The sequence below is a fragment of the Chaetodon trifascialis genome, chromosome 11 (genome assembly GCF_039877785.1).
Source record: "Chaetodon trifascialis isolate fChaTrf1 chromosome 11, fChaTrf1.hap1, whole genome shotgun sequence".
Lineage (NCBI taxonomy): Eukaryota > Metazoa > Chordata > Actinopteri > Chaetodontiformes > Chaetodontidae > Chaetodon > Chaetodon trifascialis.
Genome location: NC_092066.1, coordinates 24,483,726 through 24,503,002, shown reverse-complemented (window position 1 = coordinate 24,503,002; position 19,277 = coordinate 24,483,726). Strand labels below are relative to the sequence as shown.

General features: G+C 43.4%; 2 protein-coding genes across 2 annotated transcripts; both read left to right on the top strand.

Moving 5' to 3' along the window:
- Positions 1 to 693: 693 nt before the first annotated feature.
- On the top strand, positions 694 to 6,448 carry LOC139339184 (uncharacterized). Its single transcript, XM_070974681.1, has 7 exons — positions 694 to 916; positions 2,831 to 2,975; positions 3,095 to 3,190; positions 3,887 to 4,031; positions 4,510 to 4,655; positions 5,020 to 5,159; positions 5,487 to 6,448. Exons 1-7 carry the CDS (start codon positions 817 to 819, stop codon positions 5,633 to 5,635), a joined length of 921 nt encoding a protein of 306 aa, XP_070830782.1. The 5' UTR covers positions 694 to 816; the 3' UTR covers positions 5,636 to 6,448.
- A 5,918-nt stretch (positions 6,449 to 12,366) lies between these two features.
- Positions 12,367 to 15,712, top strand: LOC139338921 (actin-related protein 2/3 complex subunit 5-like). Its single transcript, XM_070974272.1, has 4 exons — positions 12,367 to 12,614; positions 13,653 to 13,725; positions 14,354 to 14,530; positions 14,924 to 15,712. Exons 1-4 carry the CDS (start codon positions 12,475 to 12,477, stop codon positions 14,984 to 14,986), a joined length of 453 nt encoding a protein of 150 aa, XP_070830373.1. The 5' UTR covers positions 12,367 to 12,474; the 3' UTR covers positions 14,987 to 15,712.
- Positions 15,713 to 19,277: the final 3,565 nt, after the last annotated feature.

The window sequence follows — 19,277 nt, the reverse complement described above, 5'->3', positions numbered from 1 at the left end:
AGTGGTCCCTGTGACAGAAGCCTGGAAGCAGCTATGTGTTCAGTCTCTCTGGGAGATGCTCTCTGGGAGACACCTCTGGTCTGTTAAATGGAGGATGTCTGTATCCAGTCTGGACTGTGTGAGTCTTTGCTTATAGACATGTCTTCATGATCTGTATTTTATAAAAAAAAAAAAGTTGAACAAGGATGTTCCTGGGTTCACAGTGGAGAAATCAGCGTACAGTTAATCTCTAAGTATATGCCAACAGATGATTTTACTAATTTCTTCTCCCTGCGTGTTACCAAACCAATAGAAATTCTCTCATCTGCCACTCTTACAAAAGTATCAACTCGAAATAAAGCCTATAAATAACAATAGCATAGAACTCACAATGTAGTCAGAAAAAAAGGAATAAAGTTCACTGTAAAATGTTGAAACTGATCTGACTCCTCTTTCAAAAACATGTAATTTGAGTACCGGCAGTTGTGGGGACTTCCGCAATTTAGCTGTGGAGGGCACTATTACGTCTCACACGCGTCACATGTTTGCCTAAAATTCTCGAACCTCGTGAGAAACTCAATTACTTGCTTAAGCTCCAATTACCGTGTCAAAACAGGTCTGTTCATGTATACAGAAGAAAAATGTTGGCTTCTGGTGAAAAATGAGCACTTTGTATTTCATAACTGTCCGAAAGCGTGGGGGCGTTTACTCAGAGCACGTGAAGGCATCACTGAGTCAACGTGCGTTTGTGTTGGTCTGTCCTCCCTGACGGTAACAGAGCGCGAGCCAGCAGCAGAGCTACAGACGCGCCACCGACCAGGCAGCAAACGAGCCAACATGAAGGACAACGTTTTGCCCAGAATTGTTCTTATTATCGTTTGTACGGCGGTTTTCATCGCCGTTTTAGTTGTTAACGCTTTGGCTGGAGCGGGCAGAGGTGAGTTCAAATGACGTTTTTCTGAATGTTTTGTTTTTCTCTGGAGCTAAAGTTTGGAGTTGTAGGGTGAGGCTCTCTAAAATCTCAGACCATTTACATTTTGCATTGTAACATCCTTTAATTTGAAATAATAATATGAAGTCACATTGGGACACATGGGATTCGCTTTCTCCCTACCTTGCATAACTGTGTTTTCACCACAGTTATGAAACTGGTTTTACTGGGAGGCAGACTCCAGGTCCATGATGTGTTGTAGTCAACTAAGTATGTGTTTACCGCAGTTAAAGAAAACAAAGAGCAGCGTGTCTGACGTTAGCATGGTTAGCTGTCCGCTGTCATTAGCTGTAGTTACATATAACCACGACAGAAAAACTACTTTGCTTGGTGTTTGTTTCATGGTGACGCGATGACTAACAGACATCACAAGATGCTCTTTGTCCGTGTTTAACAGCCCTTTGTCCCAAATTACAGGAAAAAAAACAACAACAAAAACCCTGCTGACTTTCCTCTAACTGTTAACAGATAAATGTAGATAACAGCTAACTGTGGTCAGCGGCGTTTAGCTTTGCAGTAGAGTTACTTTGGACTAAAGAACTACAATGAAGAAGAAGAATGGAGACTGCGGTGCTCACACACACACACACACACACACACACACACACACACACACACACACACACACACACACACCCGGTGCTCTTGGATGGAGAAAAACAGTCGTTCTCTGAAGGAAAAAATGCCTGAACCATCCATGGTTTGGGTGTGGCACAGAAGGGGCCCTCACACAGATGTGGCTCTGGCCTTCCTGCAGTGTGCTCTGTTTTGTGTACTAGTCCATATTTATGAAAGGCATCACAGTTTTTACTTGCAGTTCCTAGAATAGGATTTTTAATGCCACATCCTGTCTGTGGTTGAAAGCCTAGTTTTTCCTTTCAGAAATTAGTTTAGTTAGTTCCTCTGTGTTGACTGTGGGGTCTTTGCATTGTCCACAGAGACAGGCTGTGTCAACATGTCATTTACTCAAGTCAGACTGTCACTGTTTCCATTCTATGCTGCTTTATACATCTGGGTCACTATGTTTTAATTGGGGGTTTTGCACTTCTTTCTTCACTGTATTTACATCTCAGCCAAATGTACCATAAGCTTATAAATTACAACACACTGTTAAAGATTAAACCAGTGGTTACCTTTCATTTTGACTTGTGACCCCATACAGATAAGCACCATCTAGGTGGGCCTCCTTGTTTATGTCAGAGTTAGTCATTGGACCAAAGAGAGATTCAATTCAATTCAGTTTCATTTGTATAGCACCAAATTACAACAAAAGTTGTCTCAGGACACTTTCCATGCAGAGCTGGTACAGGCCGAGCTCTTTTATCTACAGAGACCCAACAATTCCCTCATGAGCAAGCACTTGGCGACAGTGGCGAGGAAAGAAGAGATGATTTATTAGAACTGCTCAAGGCCCCAAAGACGTAAATTAATCCACCATTTCACAAAAAAGCAAACATTTGTGAAAAGTCCAAGAAAGATGAACACAGGTGTGTGTGTGTGTGTGTGTGTGTGTGTGTGTGTGTGTGTGTGTGTGTGTGTGTGTGTGTGTGTGTGTGTGTGTGTGTGTGTGTGTGTGTGTGTGTGTGTGTAGCAGAACTATGTTTTTTTTTCTTCTTTTCACTTTCTTAAATCATCTCATGGCCCCTCAGATTTATCAGACGACCCCCAGCAGGGCTGGCTGGAATCCACTAGACTAAAGCATCTAACTGTGAAATAGTTAAAACCAGCTCCACGTCAACCAGCTACTGCAGTAAAATGGTGTACTGGATGAACTGCAGCACTGACTGATAGCCTGACCTTATGGACCACCATCAGCGTTGGACCTCAGTCTCAGCACTAAATGTCTCTGCTGTTTTTCAGGTCCGTTCCGTTACAGCACAGGCAATGTGTCGGCCCTCTACCCAACAGACATCACTCCAGCTGGATGGACCTTCTCTATCTGGGGTGTTATCTATACCTGGCTCACCCTGATGGTCATATACCTCACTACATATGTATTCAGAGGGTAAGCTAACATCAAATTAGTCATACAAGGTGTTTACTCATGCAGATTTAATCCATCTGAACAGGTTGTTACTCAGACTATCATGCAACTGAAACTAATATTTGTCTTTGTTTGAATAGATCCTGGGCCCAGTGTCTGCTGCCCTACGCTTTCTATTTTTCCTGGCTGTCCAGCATGGTGCTGAACATTACATGGCTGGTGCTGTGGGACAAAGAGTACGTCCCCCACTTCTACTTATTACTTTAATTGCACAGAAAAACTTAAAGACAGCAATGAAAACAAAAAAGAGTGAGTGGAAGTTGGATTTGGGGAAGTGACAGTGAGGAGGAGGGAGGGTGAGGAGGACTGGAAACACCCTGAAGGGATCAATTAGAAAGGATTAACCTGAGTTTACATTGAGACAGTGACAGGAAGAGGGCCTGAGGACAGAACGAGCATTTAGGAGTGAAAACAGTAAAATAAATGTGTATTTATCTTTCAAATGGATTTCATATTCTTCTAAAAAGTAAATAAATCAGAAAACCAGTATCTGCCTCATAGTTTTCTGCCTCCACCCAGTAATATGAAAGTGAATTGAAAAACTGCAAATCCACCTTCCAGAGACAGAGGCTCTACTTTACTCTGAAGAAGTAGTCCTCGTAAAAACTGTTGACAGTGCATCTGTCAATTATCCAGAATAACAGAGACAATGTTTGTGGAAATTGCTGTGGAAGATGTTTAAATGTGCCATGAGCACCACAAACAAAACACCATTTTGCTCCATTGTGTAAGGAAGAGGGCAGATATCTCAGGGATGGAATGACGAGAATGAGTAACGGAGAGAGTATGTGTTTAGTATGATCAGACGTGGGTGTTTCCCAGGGGTGTTGCCTGAATGCATTCATGGTCCTTCTCTCTTCTCTGTCTTACAGGATGATGCTAGCAGCTCTGGTTGTACTAGTCATGATAGCAGTTTCCAACTACAGCGCTTTGTTCTTCTGTTGCTTTGCCACGGACCGCTATGGACTCTGGCTGCAGACATACCATCGCAAAGACCTGGCCTGCCTCAGAATACTGGTAAGGCAGAGTGTGTAACACCGGGGGCACACAGGAGACAGGAGAGCCGTGAATGGTCGATTGTCCCACCAGCAGTAGTCTGGCTGTTCACACCAGAAGTGCATTTCTCTGCAGTGGGGAGAGGAGCAGGAAAGATCGAGGGTTAGGAAGTATGAGATGCTTTATTCAGATCAGAATCATTTCAGTCATTTAGAACAGATTATCGGCGTGATGTCTTGCCAGATTTGTTCGTGCTGCGTAGAGAAAATAGAACAGACACACAAACACAGCAGATTCTGAGAAGAGCCAAACTGGTGAACATGGACACTGAAAGGCAGCAAGCAGTGCTTCGTGGCGTTTCCACCTCCTGTGTGCCCCCGCCGTCACAGATGTTACCTCAGACAGTGTCGGCAAACTTTAGAACATTGCTGATGAAAAAACACACTCTGTCCCTTGTGAATGATGTCATCTCTGTGCTCACACACGCTGCTTTGTTCAGGTCCAGAATGGTTTGGCTCTCTACACCACATGGACAGCCATCGCCTCTCTCATCAACTTCTCAGTGGTTCTCCAACTGTGGGGTGTGGACAGGAGCACAGCAGCTACAGCTTCTCTGTGCATCCTGTTTGGAGAGGTGATTGGATGGTAAGCTCTGAGTGGACGGATTATATGATGAGATTAATGAGCAGAATAACTAGCTTTTACTTGACAATGCACGCTGTCATCATAAGTCCATCACTTCATGAGTTGAACTAACAGTGCTTTGTACAGTCGCTGATGAAGGTGTAATTCCATTCTCCCTTTTCATGTTTGGAAGAAAACGCTGTCAATGAATGTTGCTCCAGACAGCAGCTGCTAAGAGCTTCAGTGCAGAAATAAGACAGTGTCTGCTTTTCATTCCCACACTCAAGTCTCCAGCAACACTACGTGGGATCAGATTTCTGGGAGTGATGTGAAACCATCACTGCACTCTATGATTGGTTAAAGATGACTTTGTCTGTGCGTTCAGGTTCATACTTGAGAACTGGGTGCTGGACCGTTGGGTGCGCAACATCCTCACAATCTACCCTGTGGTGATTGTGGCTCTGGTCGGAAACATCTGGAAACACTTCAACCCAGCCGACCCCACTACTAATGCTGTGTTTACGGGTGAGTTTAACATAACAGCCACCACGGCTGTGACTTCACCAACACCAGCACTCCACTTTTACAGCAGAGCCCTACAAGCTAGCTTCCTGTTTTTCATCTGACATCTACACTAAATGAATCCTGGGTGAACAGGCAGGGCAAAAACAAGTCCACACACACTGTTTGAATGATGGTATCTATGGATTTTGCCTACAGTTGTATCAAGAGTCTGAACAAAATGACAGTTATATTTAGAATGAAGGTTGTGTTTTGCCTTTCTGTAGAAGTTGATTGAAGTCTGGTGGCTGATTCAATCATTCTCCTTCTTCTTCTTTTGTGTCCTGTCAGTCGTGCTGCTGGTGTTAGTGTGTGTCCTGCTGGTTTTCCGAGTCTGCACCGTCATCTGGAGAAACTACAGGCGGCCTCTTCACTCCCCAGGCTCAGCACGGCTGATGATATCGCCTCTTGATGGCACCAAATTCAAGATCTTTGCTTAAACAATAGAAGGTGTTCCGGTGGCTCCTGACCCACTGCAGCCTTTACACTCTCAGGCCAGACCCTCTCTTATTTACAGTTTCACACAAGCCTCTGCAGTGCTCAAATGTAAACCTGCAGATTTTAAAGTGAGGTTTGTACGTCTGAAGGTGTTTTACTCATGGATTTTCAGAAACAACATTTAGAAGAACTCTGTTTCTTTCAGTGGAATGTTTGAGATTTCCTTGAAAAGAAAGAAAGGAGGTGTTCAGAGTCTTAAATGGGAAAATGTGAAAAGCTCTCCTCTGTTCGCCTCCTGTCTTAAACTGCAGTCAGGACAATGCAGCAGTGCTTTCACATCTGAAACACTGTCTTTGAAATACTAATAAACTGCTGCTGTTTTACTGCTCTCCATTAATATTGTTTTGTATGTAAAGTACATTCTATACAAATGCATGCATGTGCTTTGACTATCGTGTTTTGTATTGCTATTATTCTCCATCAGTTTTATTATTGCATTTATGGCCATCGGTATTTTGTTTCCATTGGGTGATAATAGGTACATGTACTGTCAGTATACAGAATGGTAGTTTTTTGAAAATATGTTTAACAAATGTTATCTTTTCTAAAAGTGCTTGCTCATGAGGGAGTTGTTGGTTCTCTGTAGATTAAAGAGCTCGGCCTGTACCGGCTCCAAGGAAAGTGTCCTGAAACAACTTCTGTTGTGATTTGGCGCTATACAAATGAAATTGAATTGAATATTGAATTTAAGTACTTAATAACTTTGTAGAATTCATTCTTAATTTCCAATTAAAGGATTCTTTTCACTTGTAAGGCAGTGTGCTTTTCTGGGTGGCTCTGTACAGTAGGAGGGAGGCTGTACGTCAGTTCTATGGAGACTGCTTACTTTGTAAAGAGAAACATCCCACACCTACAGACAGAAGTGTGCAGGGCTGAGTCAGTGCAGAGGTAACTGTCACTAATGGATTAACACCGTGCTATTTGTATTGTTGTTAGCTGTTCCACTGGTACTTATTACCTGCTGTTGCCCTGAGACAGGGCAGCGATTCACTGTGTGAGAGCTGCTCTCTCCTGCCTTCTCAACTCCTGTAAATCTGCAAACATGAAACTTTTGTCATGAGGACCAGCCTCAGTATGAAGGTGTGTTAGCTCTGAGGGCAACGGTGGATTTGTTTGTGATCCCAGAAGCTTTAAATACAGCTCATGCAGCAGTTTTTAGTGTCCACAGGGAAGAGTCACAGGACACTTCAGAGGATCCAGACATTGACAGTGAGGTTTTGTCTTTTTCAGCTGTCATTGTCTCTTGTCAGTGCTGGTGAGTGTGTGAGAGTTTCATTTCCTCTCTGCAGATAGAAAGAAAGCTATGCTATGATCTAAACAAAATCTCTTCCTACTCTTCATTTTCACGTGCTGTTCTATAATAAATGCACTTCTGCTGTACCTCACTGCAGTTATGTGAAAGAGGAACCAGGGAATATGTGGACAAAATGGACAGATGGCTCTGTGTGAGAGGAGTATATAGAGGACGTTTTCAAGCTTGAACTGCCAGTGTGTGTTCAAACTTTATTTGAATAATGAAGAATATGTCACAAACGAGAGAGTCAGAACACATTGACACTACACCATAAAACACAAAGTACACTGTTGAAGACAGTGGAATGACTTTATTGGTCAGTTTTTGAACAGCTTTGACACTACTGGGCTCACGTTATCGATGACTGCTTCGTCAAACAGTCGGAAAGCATCCGTGCCTGCAAGATTGTAGAGAGTTAGGCTTTAATCAAACTAGCTGTATGATTTTAAGATGTCTTGACATTTATTATGATCCATCAATCATGACCAAAAGAAGGACCACTGCACTGCTGACAGATGCAAACAGGACGCAGAAAACAGCACAATGACATAAGAAACTTAGCAAATTTAAAATTACTTAAAATGGTTAAGGGTAACTTCAAATGATTGTAAAGTGAGCTTTGTGGACACTGACTGTTTGCCAAACATGTAGAGAGACATACAAATGTCTGCAGTACATATACACAGCTCTACACTGCACTCATCGCGCCGCTGCAGTACATATACACAGCTCTACACTGCACTCATCGCGCCGCTGCAGTACATATACACAGCTCTACACTGCACTCATCGCGCCGCTGCAGTACATATACACAGCTCTACACTGCACTCATCGCGCCGCTGCAGTACATATACACAGCTCTACACTGCACTCATCAGGCTCCCCTCTGTCCAGTTGGCCATTGCGGGTCCTAGTCGGCCCACTTCATTCAGTGTTTGAAAGTCTACCCTCCAGCCAGCTACTCAGCCCTCTCTGCTTGCTCTGTTCCACCATAATTCTGGCTCAGCTCCCCAGACTTCCATCTCAACATCTTCATCACTAAACATGGATTTCAACTATGGCAAGCCGTATGTCTGAGCTTTGCTCCTGGCTCCAAACTTAATTTGACATTGTAATTAGATTACTTATGCCTGCAGCAGGTTGAGGTTTCAGCCCTCATTTTTCTTTTCTTGTTGGTTCAGGTCCCTGTATCAACTTGTCAGAGAAACAAAAGATGGCAGGGAATGAATGTATAGGTAATGGACTGGAGGTGAGCATGGGGGACAATAAGGGAACTAAAAGGCCAACAGAGGCAGGATTCCTGTCTGTGGCAGAGTAAGTCTCTGTTCTCAGAATCTACTCATTGTAAAATGTTTTTCTGTTAAGTCAGATGGGTTGAATGTTTGACTGTTTTGCACCACTAAAAGAAGAAAAAGCCTCGTAACAGAAAAACAGCCTGACAGATACTGTGGGAAAGGTTAGTAGAAGATTATGTGGCAGAGATAGATTCATTGAAATGAACAGAAAGTCCTGTGAGGAGCAGGCCTGAAACATGATAAAAAGGGCACCCGTCTGAAAATTGATGATTTACAGTGACACAGTTCCAAACCCTGGTTAACATTCTCATTGTGACTCAGATGTAAAGTATAACAACAACATCTCTGAAGTAAAAACACTATTATCTGTTTTACTATTCAGCACTAGGAGCTATTTGAGGCACATAGAGGCCAATTACGTTTCTAACATTTAAAGCACCCTAGAGGGCACTCATCATGTTTTATCTACTATAGGCAGTGGCATTGCTAGGGTCTCTTGGGGCCCCCACCCCACCCGTGCATGCTGCAAAAATTTGTTTTTTGCACATATAAATGCACAATTGAACTGAAAAAAATAGTGGTTCTCAGAGTGAGGTCCAGGCCTATCAATAATTGTTGTTGTAAATAAGCGGCCGGGGGCCCCCCTAGTGACCAGGGGCTCCAAGCAACTGCCTGGCTTGCCTGTCCGCAAGCCCCGCCCCTGACTATAGGTACATCAAAGGGCATTTTTGCAGCATCTTTGTATACCATGGGGCCACTGGGGGGGTGATTGACCAACCAGTCCAAATAGGGCACAGAAATTACACTGTGTAGGCAAATGAGAAATTAACTACTACTAATTACTTGTGGCAGTGGAGCAACGAATAAAATGGTTATAAAATGGTCCTGTAGTGAGGGTTGCAGAGTGATTACAAAAACATCAGGAAATTACGCAAAGTGACACATTCTGAGTGGAAGAGATACTCCCAGGGACAGCATGTTGTACAGAGCGCAGACAGTGAGGGAGAGCAGACCTAACACTGCAGGGGTGCTGTTGATGAAGAGGAGCATATCTTACAGAAGTGGTTAGGATTGTTAAGACATGACAGGTCGGGTCGGGGGGAGAAAGTGAAGAACTGGTTTGGAAACTGGAAGCTGTTGTGACTCAGATTAAATGAACATGTTGCAAATGCTCAGGTGAAATTCACCTGTTTTAAATTGAGCTTGCGGAGAGCACCTAGTGACAATAATGTCACGTGTATTGTTGTGCAATGCACGCGATTAGCGAGGCCCAGCCCTCAGTACCTTCCATCACGTGGCACCACAGATGATCCAGAAGCTCATACATACTCAGACAGCAGCACACATATTGTTCCTTCATCAGGCTGCAGAGGTAATTACATGTTGTAGGTTGTTAAAAAAGCAATTTGCTTCCTTTGTCTTTTAGCTGCCATTAACTTTCAGTACCTGGCTGTTCTCATTTAAAGAGTGAGTGATTGCTCTCGTTGTCAGAGGCATTTAAGCTGCAGCAGTCCATGTTTTTGACTAACACTGAATGAGGTAACTCCCTGTGCCTTGGGAGGACTTGCTTGGTTAAGTTCATGTAATGACTCAGTTGTGCTGTTTTGTTTGCTTTGTTTTTCTGCCCTCTACTGGTCATAACTGTTTAATGCAGGTTTTATAACGCTAAAATGAACACATTATGTCAAATAACTGCTCATGTTTTGCACCACTCAAATGCAGAACAGCTTCTCTGATATTACTGATTGGGTTTGAGGTTTCAACCCAAATATACAGCAGTAATTATTCTGCTCCATGCAGTTAATGCTAATTAGAAATAGTACACATAATATATCATAATAAATCACTGTAAATTCAGAGCAAATATTCCAAATATATAGTGTGGTTAGTTCAGAGGACGAATCATTAAGGGTGCAATAATTCCATGTTACAAATACCACAGAGACATTTGAGATGAACTAAAGGTTCATTCTGGGTTCATGTACGCAGGGGTTTGGGGGTGGTATCACTCAGGTGTGGAACAACATCTGGACATTTGGAGCTCATGACACGTTTCAGAGGTATTGTGTGGTGGAACCTCAGTGCTGTCCTGCCCACCTGGTCGAGAGAGTAGCAGCAGAGGTTCACCTGCTGCCGTCTCGCTCCTTATTCCATTCGGCCTTATGGTTTGTTCTGTGTGAGTTATCGTTCTTTTTACATGTGCTGTGGAGCCAGCTGGGTTGTTTATTTGATATTATTGTTTTTGTATTAGATCTCTTTCTTTCAGCGCAGCACAATATCAAACATTTGGGAGGCCAGGCCCCCATGGTGAGTGTAAAATCACTTGAGACATGAATGCCATTTGTGCCATTTGTTGGACTGACAGTTGTAGGTAATTTATGTTCACTGAAGTTTTCAGATCTTGCATCAGTGGCCATTTTTTAGCTTTAGTTGTAGTGAAGAGCTGTTTTTATTCCCTTATTTGTTACATTATTGGTTGCCTGTTTGATCTGTTTTGATTATTTCACACAAAGAGCTGGTTTACTGTGGAACACATCTTGGTGTTCCTGAGGTGCAATCCCCCAGAGGGTGTTGTCTGTCTTGTCTGTCCATTCTCTCCTTATTGCCCTTGCCACATAAAGAAAGTTAATTTAAAAAATATATGTATATAAAATAAAAATGACAGTAGATTAAACAGAAACAGAGAGCGATTCAACTCAAACTCAAATTACAGGCAGCAGAGCAAGAGTGCCGGGTGATCACATGAAGGTCGGTCTCTGGTCACTCCAAGGTACGCCAGTCTTTGATGTTTCTGACTGTACTTTGTCTTCATATTATGGATAATAAGGTAAGCTTCTTATCATAGTCTTGTCTTGTTCATGTTATTGTACTGTTACTGTTATTTCGGTCATGGACAATCCACGGCATCCGCTGCACAGTGTCATCTCCAGGCAGAGGAGCAGCTTCAGTGATAGGCTGCTGTCACTGTCCTGCTCCACTGACAGACTGAGGAGGTCGTTCCTCCCCCACATCATGCCAACATGTCAACATTCCTCAATGTTCTGAATGGAATCTGTACAACACTCTGTTCAACATGCACCTTAACCTGCGTTCTGTTGCACTGGACATTTTTACTTTTAATACTGTTTGCATTGGACATGTGGACATTTTTACTTTTTTTTACATTAAACTTTTAATTCTTTGCTTGCTGTGCTTTTAGATTATTTATTGCATGCCTTTTACTTAAAAATTTGTGGAATATGCTGGAACTTGTGAATTTCTCTTGGGGATGAATAAAGTATCTATCTATCTATCTATCTATCTATCTATCTATCTATCTATCTATCTATCTATCTATCTATCTATCTATCTATCTATCTATCTATTGTACTGCAAATATTCTACGTTGTTAATATTGCACTCTTTTGCCCTATCAGGAGGAGCTCTGTTACTGCTGCTGTTTTTGTCCATTAGTTAGTTCCCTTGTCTAATTTCCCTGCATTTGGTTACTTTATTTTTAATTAGTTTATTGTATTATATTTGATTTATTTTATTTCCTGAAAGACTGAATTAGCTGGCCTCCTTCTTCTTCTTCTTTATTTTTAAGTGGTGGCCTGATCCTCTGCATGGCCTGATTGTTGTGAGAGGGGGCTTTTATTTGTTTATCTATTTTCTGCATAACAAGAAATAATTGAAATTTATGTTTTATTTATATTGCATTTTTCTTCTTCCAGGTATTAGAAAGGTGGGGTTGCTATTTTCCTGCAGGTGGTTGTTTACTGAGTGGAGGTTTCCCTTTTCTTTTTTCTTTTCGTTTTTTTTTTGTCTTGCAGTGTGAGTGTAGACAGCTGTGTGCATGCAGTACTCTCAATATTTTTGGCAGTAAAGAACTTTTCACTCACTACCGGCCCCAGGGGCGGCGCCACGGGGCCCATGCCCCACCGATTCTATCACTGGCTCCCCACTGGCCTCTCTATGCACGCAGCCGCCTCCCTGTCGTCCTGCCAGTCTTCTCCATCCTCCAGTCCGTTAGGTGGCGCTAACAAAGCTTCGCGCTGGTTTACCAACTACCAATAATACCAAGGAGAAACAAGAAGGGGAAGTGTGGAAGTCAGGAAGTGGTAACGCTGGAAACTGGACAGTACAGCTGCGAGTGTCTGCTGTCCATAACTCCTCAGTTTTTAGTGGAACAGTCTTTACTGTCGCGCCCAGAATGTCTAAAAATACAGTTTCCGACCGGTTTAGAAAAGTAGACGTTGACGAATACGATGAGAACAAGTTTGTGGACGAGGACGATGGAGGAGAGAACCAGAGTGGTCCGGACGAAGCAGAGGTGGACGGTTTGCTCAGACAATATCCTTCATTAGTACCGATAAAGTGAGTGATTGTACACGAACACACGTTTAGAGGCAGAGACGAGGCAGTTCGACACAACACGAGCTAACGGCGGGGCTCACTGCGCAGCTCAGGGAACTTCAAGCTAAGGGCTAAAAGAAGGACTAAATATGGACTAAAGTCACAGCTTCGTGGTATATTTGGACATATTCAGAAGATACTTAAATTGTCCCATCATGTTAAATGAGACAGTGGTGATAATGTGTGCACATAGCAGAGCATTTCCGCTGAATAGCTGTCAAAGGAGCGTTTCCGGGTGTCAGTCGACCAGAGGGCGCGGTCCCTCACTTTTTAAGCGAGTTTCAACCAGACTTTGTGCGCGCGCGTGTGGCTTAGTCGTGCACATCGTCAGTGCAGACAGAAAGAATAATGTGCAAAGAGTTGAAGTGAAAAAAATAGCACCACATGCAAATCAAATAGAAGTGAAACAAATATACATAAAGAGCTTTAAGTGAGAGCAGTAAAAGATAAATACGGAAAAACAGAAGTACAAAGACGCACAAATACATTCGAGTTGCAAACGAATCTTAAGTTCTCAATTGTCAACTATTAAATGAATCAGCAACTATTCAGACAGTCGATTAATCGCTCTCAGTGAGTAATTGTTTGTCTTTGGGAAAACATCATTTTCTGACTTTTTTTTAGACCAAGCAATTAACTGATTAATGGGGAAAATCACCAACAATGAAAATAAGGGTTAGTTGCAGCCCTAGTATCCCTAAGTAGACAGAGGTGTCTGGACAAACGTCTTATAGTTATTCAGAAAAATTATTCGCACACTAAAGCTTCCCTCTTAAAACCTGGTAAAACTGGAAATCTAAAGGAATGCACTAACAGTCCCCTAAAGCACTGCGACCAGGACTGTGTCATGACAGGACATGTAAATGTCTGATTTGAACATTTGTATTTAATAAGTAAGGTTTTTATCCATAAAACAGAACAGTGTGTGTGTGTGTCACCGTTGGAATTGTGTATTCCTTGACTGTTGTTTTGCAAGGGGAACATGAATGCAGCTCTCCACGCTGTGCTGAAGAATCCTCCAATCAACACCAAGAACCAGAACGCCAAGGTATCAGTGTTTTTCCTGAAGTGCTCTGATGTCAGTGCAGTAGCGCTCTCAGGAGGTGCCGTCAGGGGAAATGCCTCTGCACGTTGAGTCAGGATGCTCTTCTGTCACCACATGGCTGCTGTTCATCCGTCAACTTATTTGAAGTTTTAATTAGCCAACTGGAGTTTTCAAGCATTTTTGGCTGCGTGTGTTGATGCAGTACTTTTTTACTTTGAATATTTGGATAGTATGAATAGGATGTGTCAAAAGGTGTCCATACTTTTAGTAATCATTTTTGGTGGTAAAGGAGAGTGAAGGCAGCGGGGGCATGAGACCTGCTGCATGCCTGATTTTCACCTGTGAGTGAAAATGTTGGTATTGGAAGAATAATTACTCAGTAATTAAGCAATGTGTAACAGTAGCATTAGTAATATTAGGAGCACTGTAAAAATACTGTCAGCCCAGTATTGTCAACAAAATGTACTTTGTTTTACTTCAAGTTTTTTCAAGGTGGAGCTCGTTCTAACTGCTTCATATACTGATGATGAGTATGTAAACAGCCAACCAAGTCATTGAGCTACATGTTGTTTGATATACAGTATGCTTCCTGTGTGTGTGTGTATGTGCGTGCGTGTGTGTGTGTGTGTAGGACCGAGCTGAGCTGCTGGTGGTCAAAGTGCTGAGCAGTTTTAAGAGCAGTGACATAGAGAAGGCCGTGGGCTCGCTGGACAAAGCTGGAGTGGACCTGCTGATGAAATACATCTACAGAGGCTTTGAGAAGCCCTCTGACAACAGCAGCGCGGTGCTGCTGCAGTGGCATGAAAAGGTGTGTGTGCGCAGTAATGGGAGAAAGAAAGATCATTGTAGGTGACAACAGTGGAGCACATACACAATGCTTGTTAGTACATGCATTCATGGCTGAGGCTGATGTTATTATGGGGTTTGTCGATGGAGAAAAAGATAACATATCACTAAGCTCATGCAGAGAGTTGTTTTACCACTTGTTGAAGTCATTCAAAGCGTTGAACATTCATTTCCTCTAAAGTTTCGTAATGGTCAGTAGCTGCCTGAGAACATCTTCTTTAAATAAATACTGTGTGTGTGTGTGTGTGTGTGTGTGTGTGTGTGTGTGTGTGTGTGTGTGTGTGTGTGTGTGTGTGTGTGTGTGTGTGTGTGTGTGTGTGTGTGTGTGTGTGTGTGTGTGTGTGTGTGTCCACAGGCCCTGGCAGTGGGAGGAGTGGGCTCTATAGTTAGAGTCCTGACTGCCAGGAAAACCGTGTGATGGTCCCCGAACCCACAGAGTCCATCTGTTGAGACCGTACAGTCCATAATCTGGCCAAACACGAGACGACCGGAGCTGAGCACAGGGACAAGCCTCTTCTCTTTCTGTTCTTGGACATGACTCCCGTTTAGTTTTCTACTGGAGCCGAGCGTCTTCCTGATGCACTTCTTTGCTCTTTTTCTTTCTGCATTCACTGCTTTCAGTCACCCCTCTGGGATTCAGAAGCGCTGGCAGGCAGGCAGGCAGGCAGGCAGGTGCTGGCACCTCAGACTGTCTGTGTCTGCCAGCCGTGCAGAGAGAACAGACCATCTCAGACGCTTCACTCGGACACGTTCTCTCCTAAACAGCTCTCAGCGCTCCTTCCAAACTGCTTCGCAGCTCTGATGCCTCTGCTGGCTCACTGCAACACCTCTCTCTCTACACCACTTCTTTCCTCCTCCTGCGTCTGAGTCATCCAGGTTTAGGAAATGGAAAAGATTGTTGGTGGTTGGACTGTCATAGACTGATGACCTGTCCAGGCTGTTCCCTGCCTTTTGCCCAGTGCATGCTGGGATTGGAGTTCTTTTTCCCTTTATCATTAAAACTTTATGAACATCTTGTGTTCATTTTCTATTTGTTTTCTACTTACACCTCATTGTTGTGCGTAGCCTGGCTTTCAGGTTATGCTGCTTATATTGTTTTTTATGTATCTGAAATGAACAACAGAAATAAAGTGCTAAACCTGAACATCGACTCTTTACTTTCCTGTCTTATTACTTGATAAAGACAAGGCTCAAATAAGCTTTTCTGTGTACTTAAGGCAGTAAATCTGACATTTCCTTCATTTCATTTGAACGATAATCATTCAGTTTAAGCTGATGTCTATAATTTATTTAAGACCATAAGAGGATGTCATGCCCAGGCGAGCAGCTGCCACATTTGAGGAAATAGATGTACTGACAGGTGAAGGCAGTGCAGTGTCTGAAAACAAGCACTTCATAGTGTGATGACCTGAGACATTTTCAAGCTGTTGATCATTTTGCTTGATATCGACCAATGATGGTCGAGTAATCAGTCGATCAACAGAAGAACGACTTTTCATAATCATTTTTCAGCCTACTTAAAATGCAGTCAGGGAACGGTTGACCATAAAGGACTCTGACATTCAGAGTGACCTGCCCTCTCTACGAAGGTCTCCAGGTCAGTACTGTGCTGCATGTCTGTGGGAGGAATAACAGCAGCTGCAGACAGCTTCATGCACTTCTGTTCCATCATCACTTTGATTGAAGATCACTTTAAAATGAGGTACACACATCAATAATTCATTTTTATACCTGCTTTGTCACGGCAGCAGAAAAAATCAGCTGGACATTGACAAAGACAGCAGCGCTGCCATGATCTTTTAAGTCCACTTCAATGACAAATCTTCCCTTTACACCTGAAGCCTTTTCATCAGGGCTCACTCAAAACAAACACACACCTTGTGTGTGAGTGAGTGTCTCCGTCTACGATGCTCAGGGCTCAGTGCTGCAGTGGATTGTCCTTCGTCCTCTCATGTTTGTGTGCGTGTGTGGTGGACACAAACAGTCTGACCTGTACGTGTCTTTTTCATCATTAGTCTGATAAACTCATACTAACACATGACAATACAGAAGTATGGATCAGGATATTTTTCTCCCTGTGCTGATATGTGTCATGATCTGGCAGACGTGTACATTCTGGACGCACACGTAACTATAACTCCAGTCATCCAGAACACTTGAATCCTGAACCATAGCATAGTCCTGCACATGTAGATCTGTGAGCTGACCCATTTCTAAAACTGCCTGAAGGCATTATCAAAGGTTGCTCTGTGGCACACAGCTCTGTGCATGGAATAACTTCAAAACGTGCGTTTGTGTGCTGTCAGTAAAGGAGATAGTGACAGTCAGCCTACCACCCGACTCCAGCTGCTGTAAACTTGTTGTTTGTGACTGCGAGTCCAGACAGTGAGGACAGGAGGAACTGCACTCGGATTTCCATGTTGAACACACAGATTCAGGTTTATTGTCCAAAGAGAAAGATGCAGTATACAGGTTCCACACACACAGACAGCTTATCAGACACACAGGGACTGAATGAGTTGTGACTTACACCTCTGACTCACTCCGATCAGGGCAGTTTAGTTTGTGAAACGTGTTGCTTTCTCTTTCCTGAAGCTAAACATTCAATCCAACCCTTGAATGTGTGATGTGCCTCATGGGCTAACGAGCCAGCTACAGTAAATGGATCAAGAGGTTTCACTGAGTTGGCACATTAACAGGGAGAACAAGAACTGGATTCAAATGTTCATTCTGGACCAAATAGTATTTTGACAAAATAACCAGCATTCAAGATCCACTTCTGCTGTTTTAATAGAGACGGAGCAAACTTCAGCTGCTGAAGCCTCCATCATTTGGATCATGAGCAGCAGTGCACAGGTGACGGGTAGTGGCAGTCTGAACTGAATCCAGCGAAATCATAAAATAGGCTGCATCCTTTTTTTCATGTAGTGAAATATTTATCCAGGGATGTGATAACACTGTGCTCCCATTATCAGCTCGCCTGACTGAACACTGTGGCTCTGAAAGCCTTTTGTTCACCTCTGTCACAGTCAGCTGACAGTGCCCTGAAATGCTGCAGGTGCCTCGACTCTCGGATCAAATGAATGACTTACATGAGAACTGCACTGCTGAATATGTGTCATGGAAATGCAGAGAAGGGAAGAGGTTTCCATTTTTTTATGAAACCAGAAATGTTGCTTCGAACCTAAAAACATCCAAGTTTTGTAACAGCGGTGAAAACCAGGCCTTGCTGTGACCAGGGGCCCTGACAGGTTGTACTGAGGCATTCTTCACTGCTATGGGCTCCCGAGGCCTCATTTCAAACACTGATGCACCAACACACTCTTCAATTCCTCCGCTCACTCATAATTAGTGTATTTGTCCCCTAGTGATCGTTCTCGGCAGCCATGGCGGTGCCTACAGATCACGACTGACATTATCTTGTGTCCTCTTTGCAATACTGCTCATGACCGTAAGGAGCTTCACACATGCAAACGTTACATTTCTCTGCTATGGTTAGAAAAAGCCTTGTGTTCTCCTAACACACACAGTGTTGCCCACACACAGAAAGCCCAAATAAAACTGTTTAAAATGCAGGACTGTTTGGCTGTGATTTGTCCAGTCGGGTTCATGTGGGCATGACAGTGTAGCAGAGCAGATGTGGAGGAGCACAAGGCGGTAAAATAACAGGACATGTATGGTCCAAACATGTTCGGCCTCACATTGGCTCACTCTTGCTCTCACACTCACACTGTCACAAATGGTGTGGGCTTTCTGTCCTCGTGGAACTGTCAGACCCCTCCGTTAGCTACATGGAGACTGAAACAGCTTGTATTAAAACATTGATCTGATGTGTCACACACCATGTGTCTGTCCTCACACACAAACACAATAAAGACAAATGTACCCTCATGTGCTCTGTCCCGTAATGTCAGAGCAGAGATGAAGACAGTTTGGGTGGCGTGTCCGTGTCCATTCTGTACATCTGAGAAGTGATGGCGAGGAAATGTTCCAGTGACAATCACTTTCCACTGGTGAGTCAGTGGTGATTAAACTGCAAAGGGAGGTTTGTAGAGATGCTGAATACTTAAACGGTGTGACTGTCTATGCTGCTGCAAAAATACCCTCCCACCCCGCCCACCCACCTCCAATCACACGCACGCCTTCCTCTCCATGTTACAAAAGACATTTATAAAAGGACAAGCCATAGAGAGCAGCCACAGATATCAGAGGACAGTTTGATCCTACAGGCAACAGATCAAAACAGCAGCCACGGTATTCTCACAAAGCAGGGCTCCGCTCGCAGCCTGACACTCTGCGGTAAAACCCCACCCATGTCATCCACACTAAAGTAAGATGGTGCAGCTGCATCATTATCATGAGTTCACAATGGAAGCATGAGCAGAGACCAGGGCTCCACTCGTTTGGTGCTCACCCTTCTTGTCTGTTATGGTGAGTCAGTTTGACAGATTTCAGCCATTCAAACCTTCAACATCGTCTACTTTTATTTAAAAGACTACAGACACATGTGGGGAAAAGAACACTTGTAACATTATCAGAAAAAAACTAACAAAAACGATTCGCCTGCCTTGATCTTTGTCGCTTCCTATCACTAAAGAGATGCCACTGGACATGCTGACACTGCCTGCTGCTGGTCAGACATCAGGTTCCACACACACACACACACACACACACACACACACACACACACACACACACACACACACACA

Coding starts and splice junctions, on each gene's coding strand:
- LOC139339184 (XM_070974681.1), top strand. CDS start 817: ATGAAGGACAACGTTTTGCCCAGAATTGTTCTTATTATCGTTTGTACG. Junction 3,191..3,886: donor CTGGTGCTGTGGGACAAAGA/GTACGTCCCCCA, acceptor TCTGTCTTACAG/GATGATGCTAGCAGCTCTGG. Junction 4,032..4,509: donor TGGCCTGCCTCAGAATACTG/GTAAGGCAGAGT, acceptor TGCTTTGTTCAG/GTCCAGAATGGTTTGGCTCT.
- LOC139338921 (XM_070974272.1), top strand. CDS start 12,475: ATGTCTAAAAATACAGTTTCCGACCGGTTTAGAAAAGTAGACGTTGAC. Junction 12,615..13,652: donor GTGGACGGTTTGCTCAGACA/ATATCCTTCATT, acceptor GTTGTTTTGCAA/GGGGAACATGAATGCAGCTC. Junction 14,531..14,923: donor TGCTGCAGTGGCATGAAAAG/GTGTGTGTGCGC, acceptor GTGTGTCCACAG/GCCCTGGCAGTGGGAGGAGT.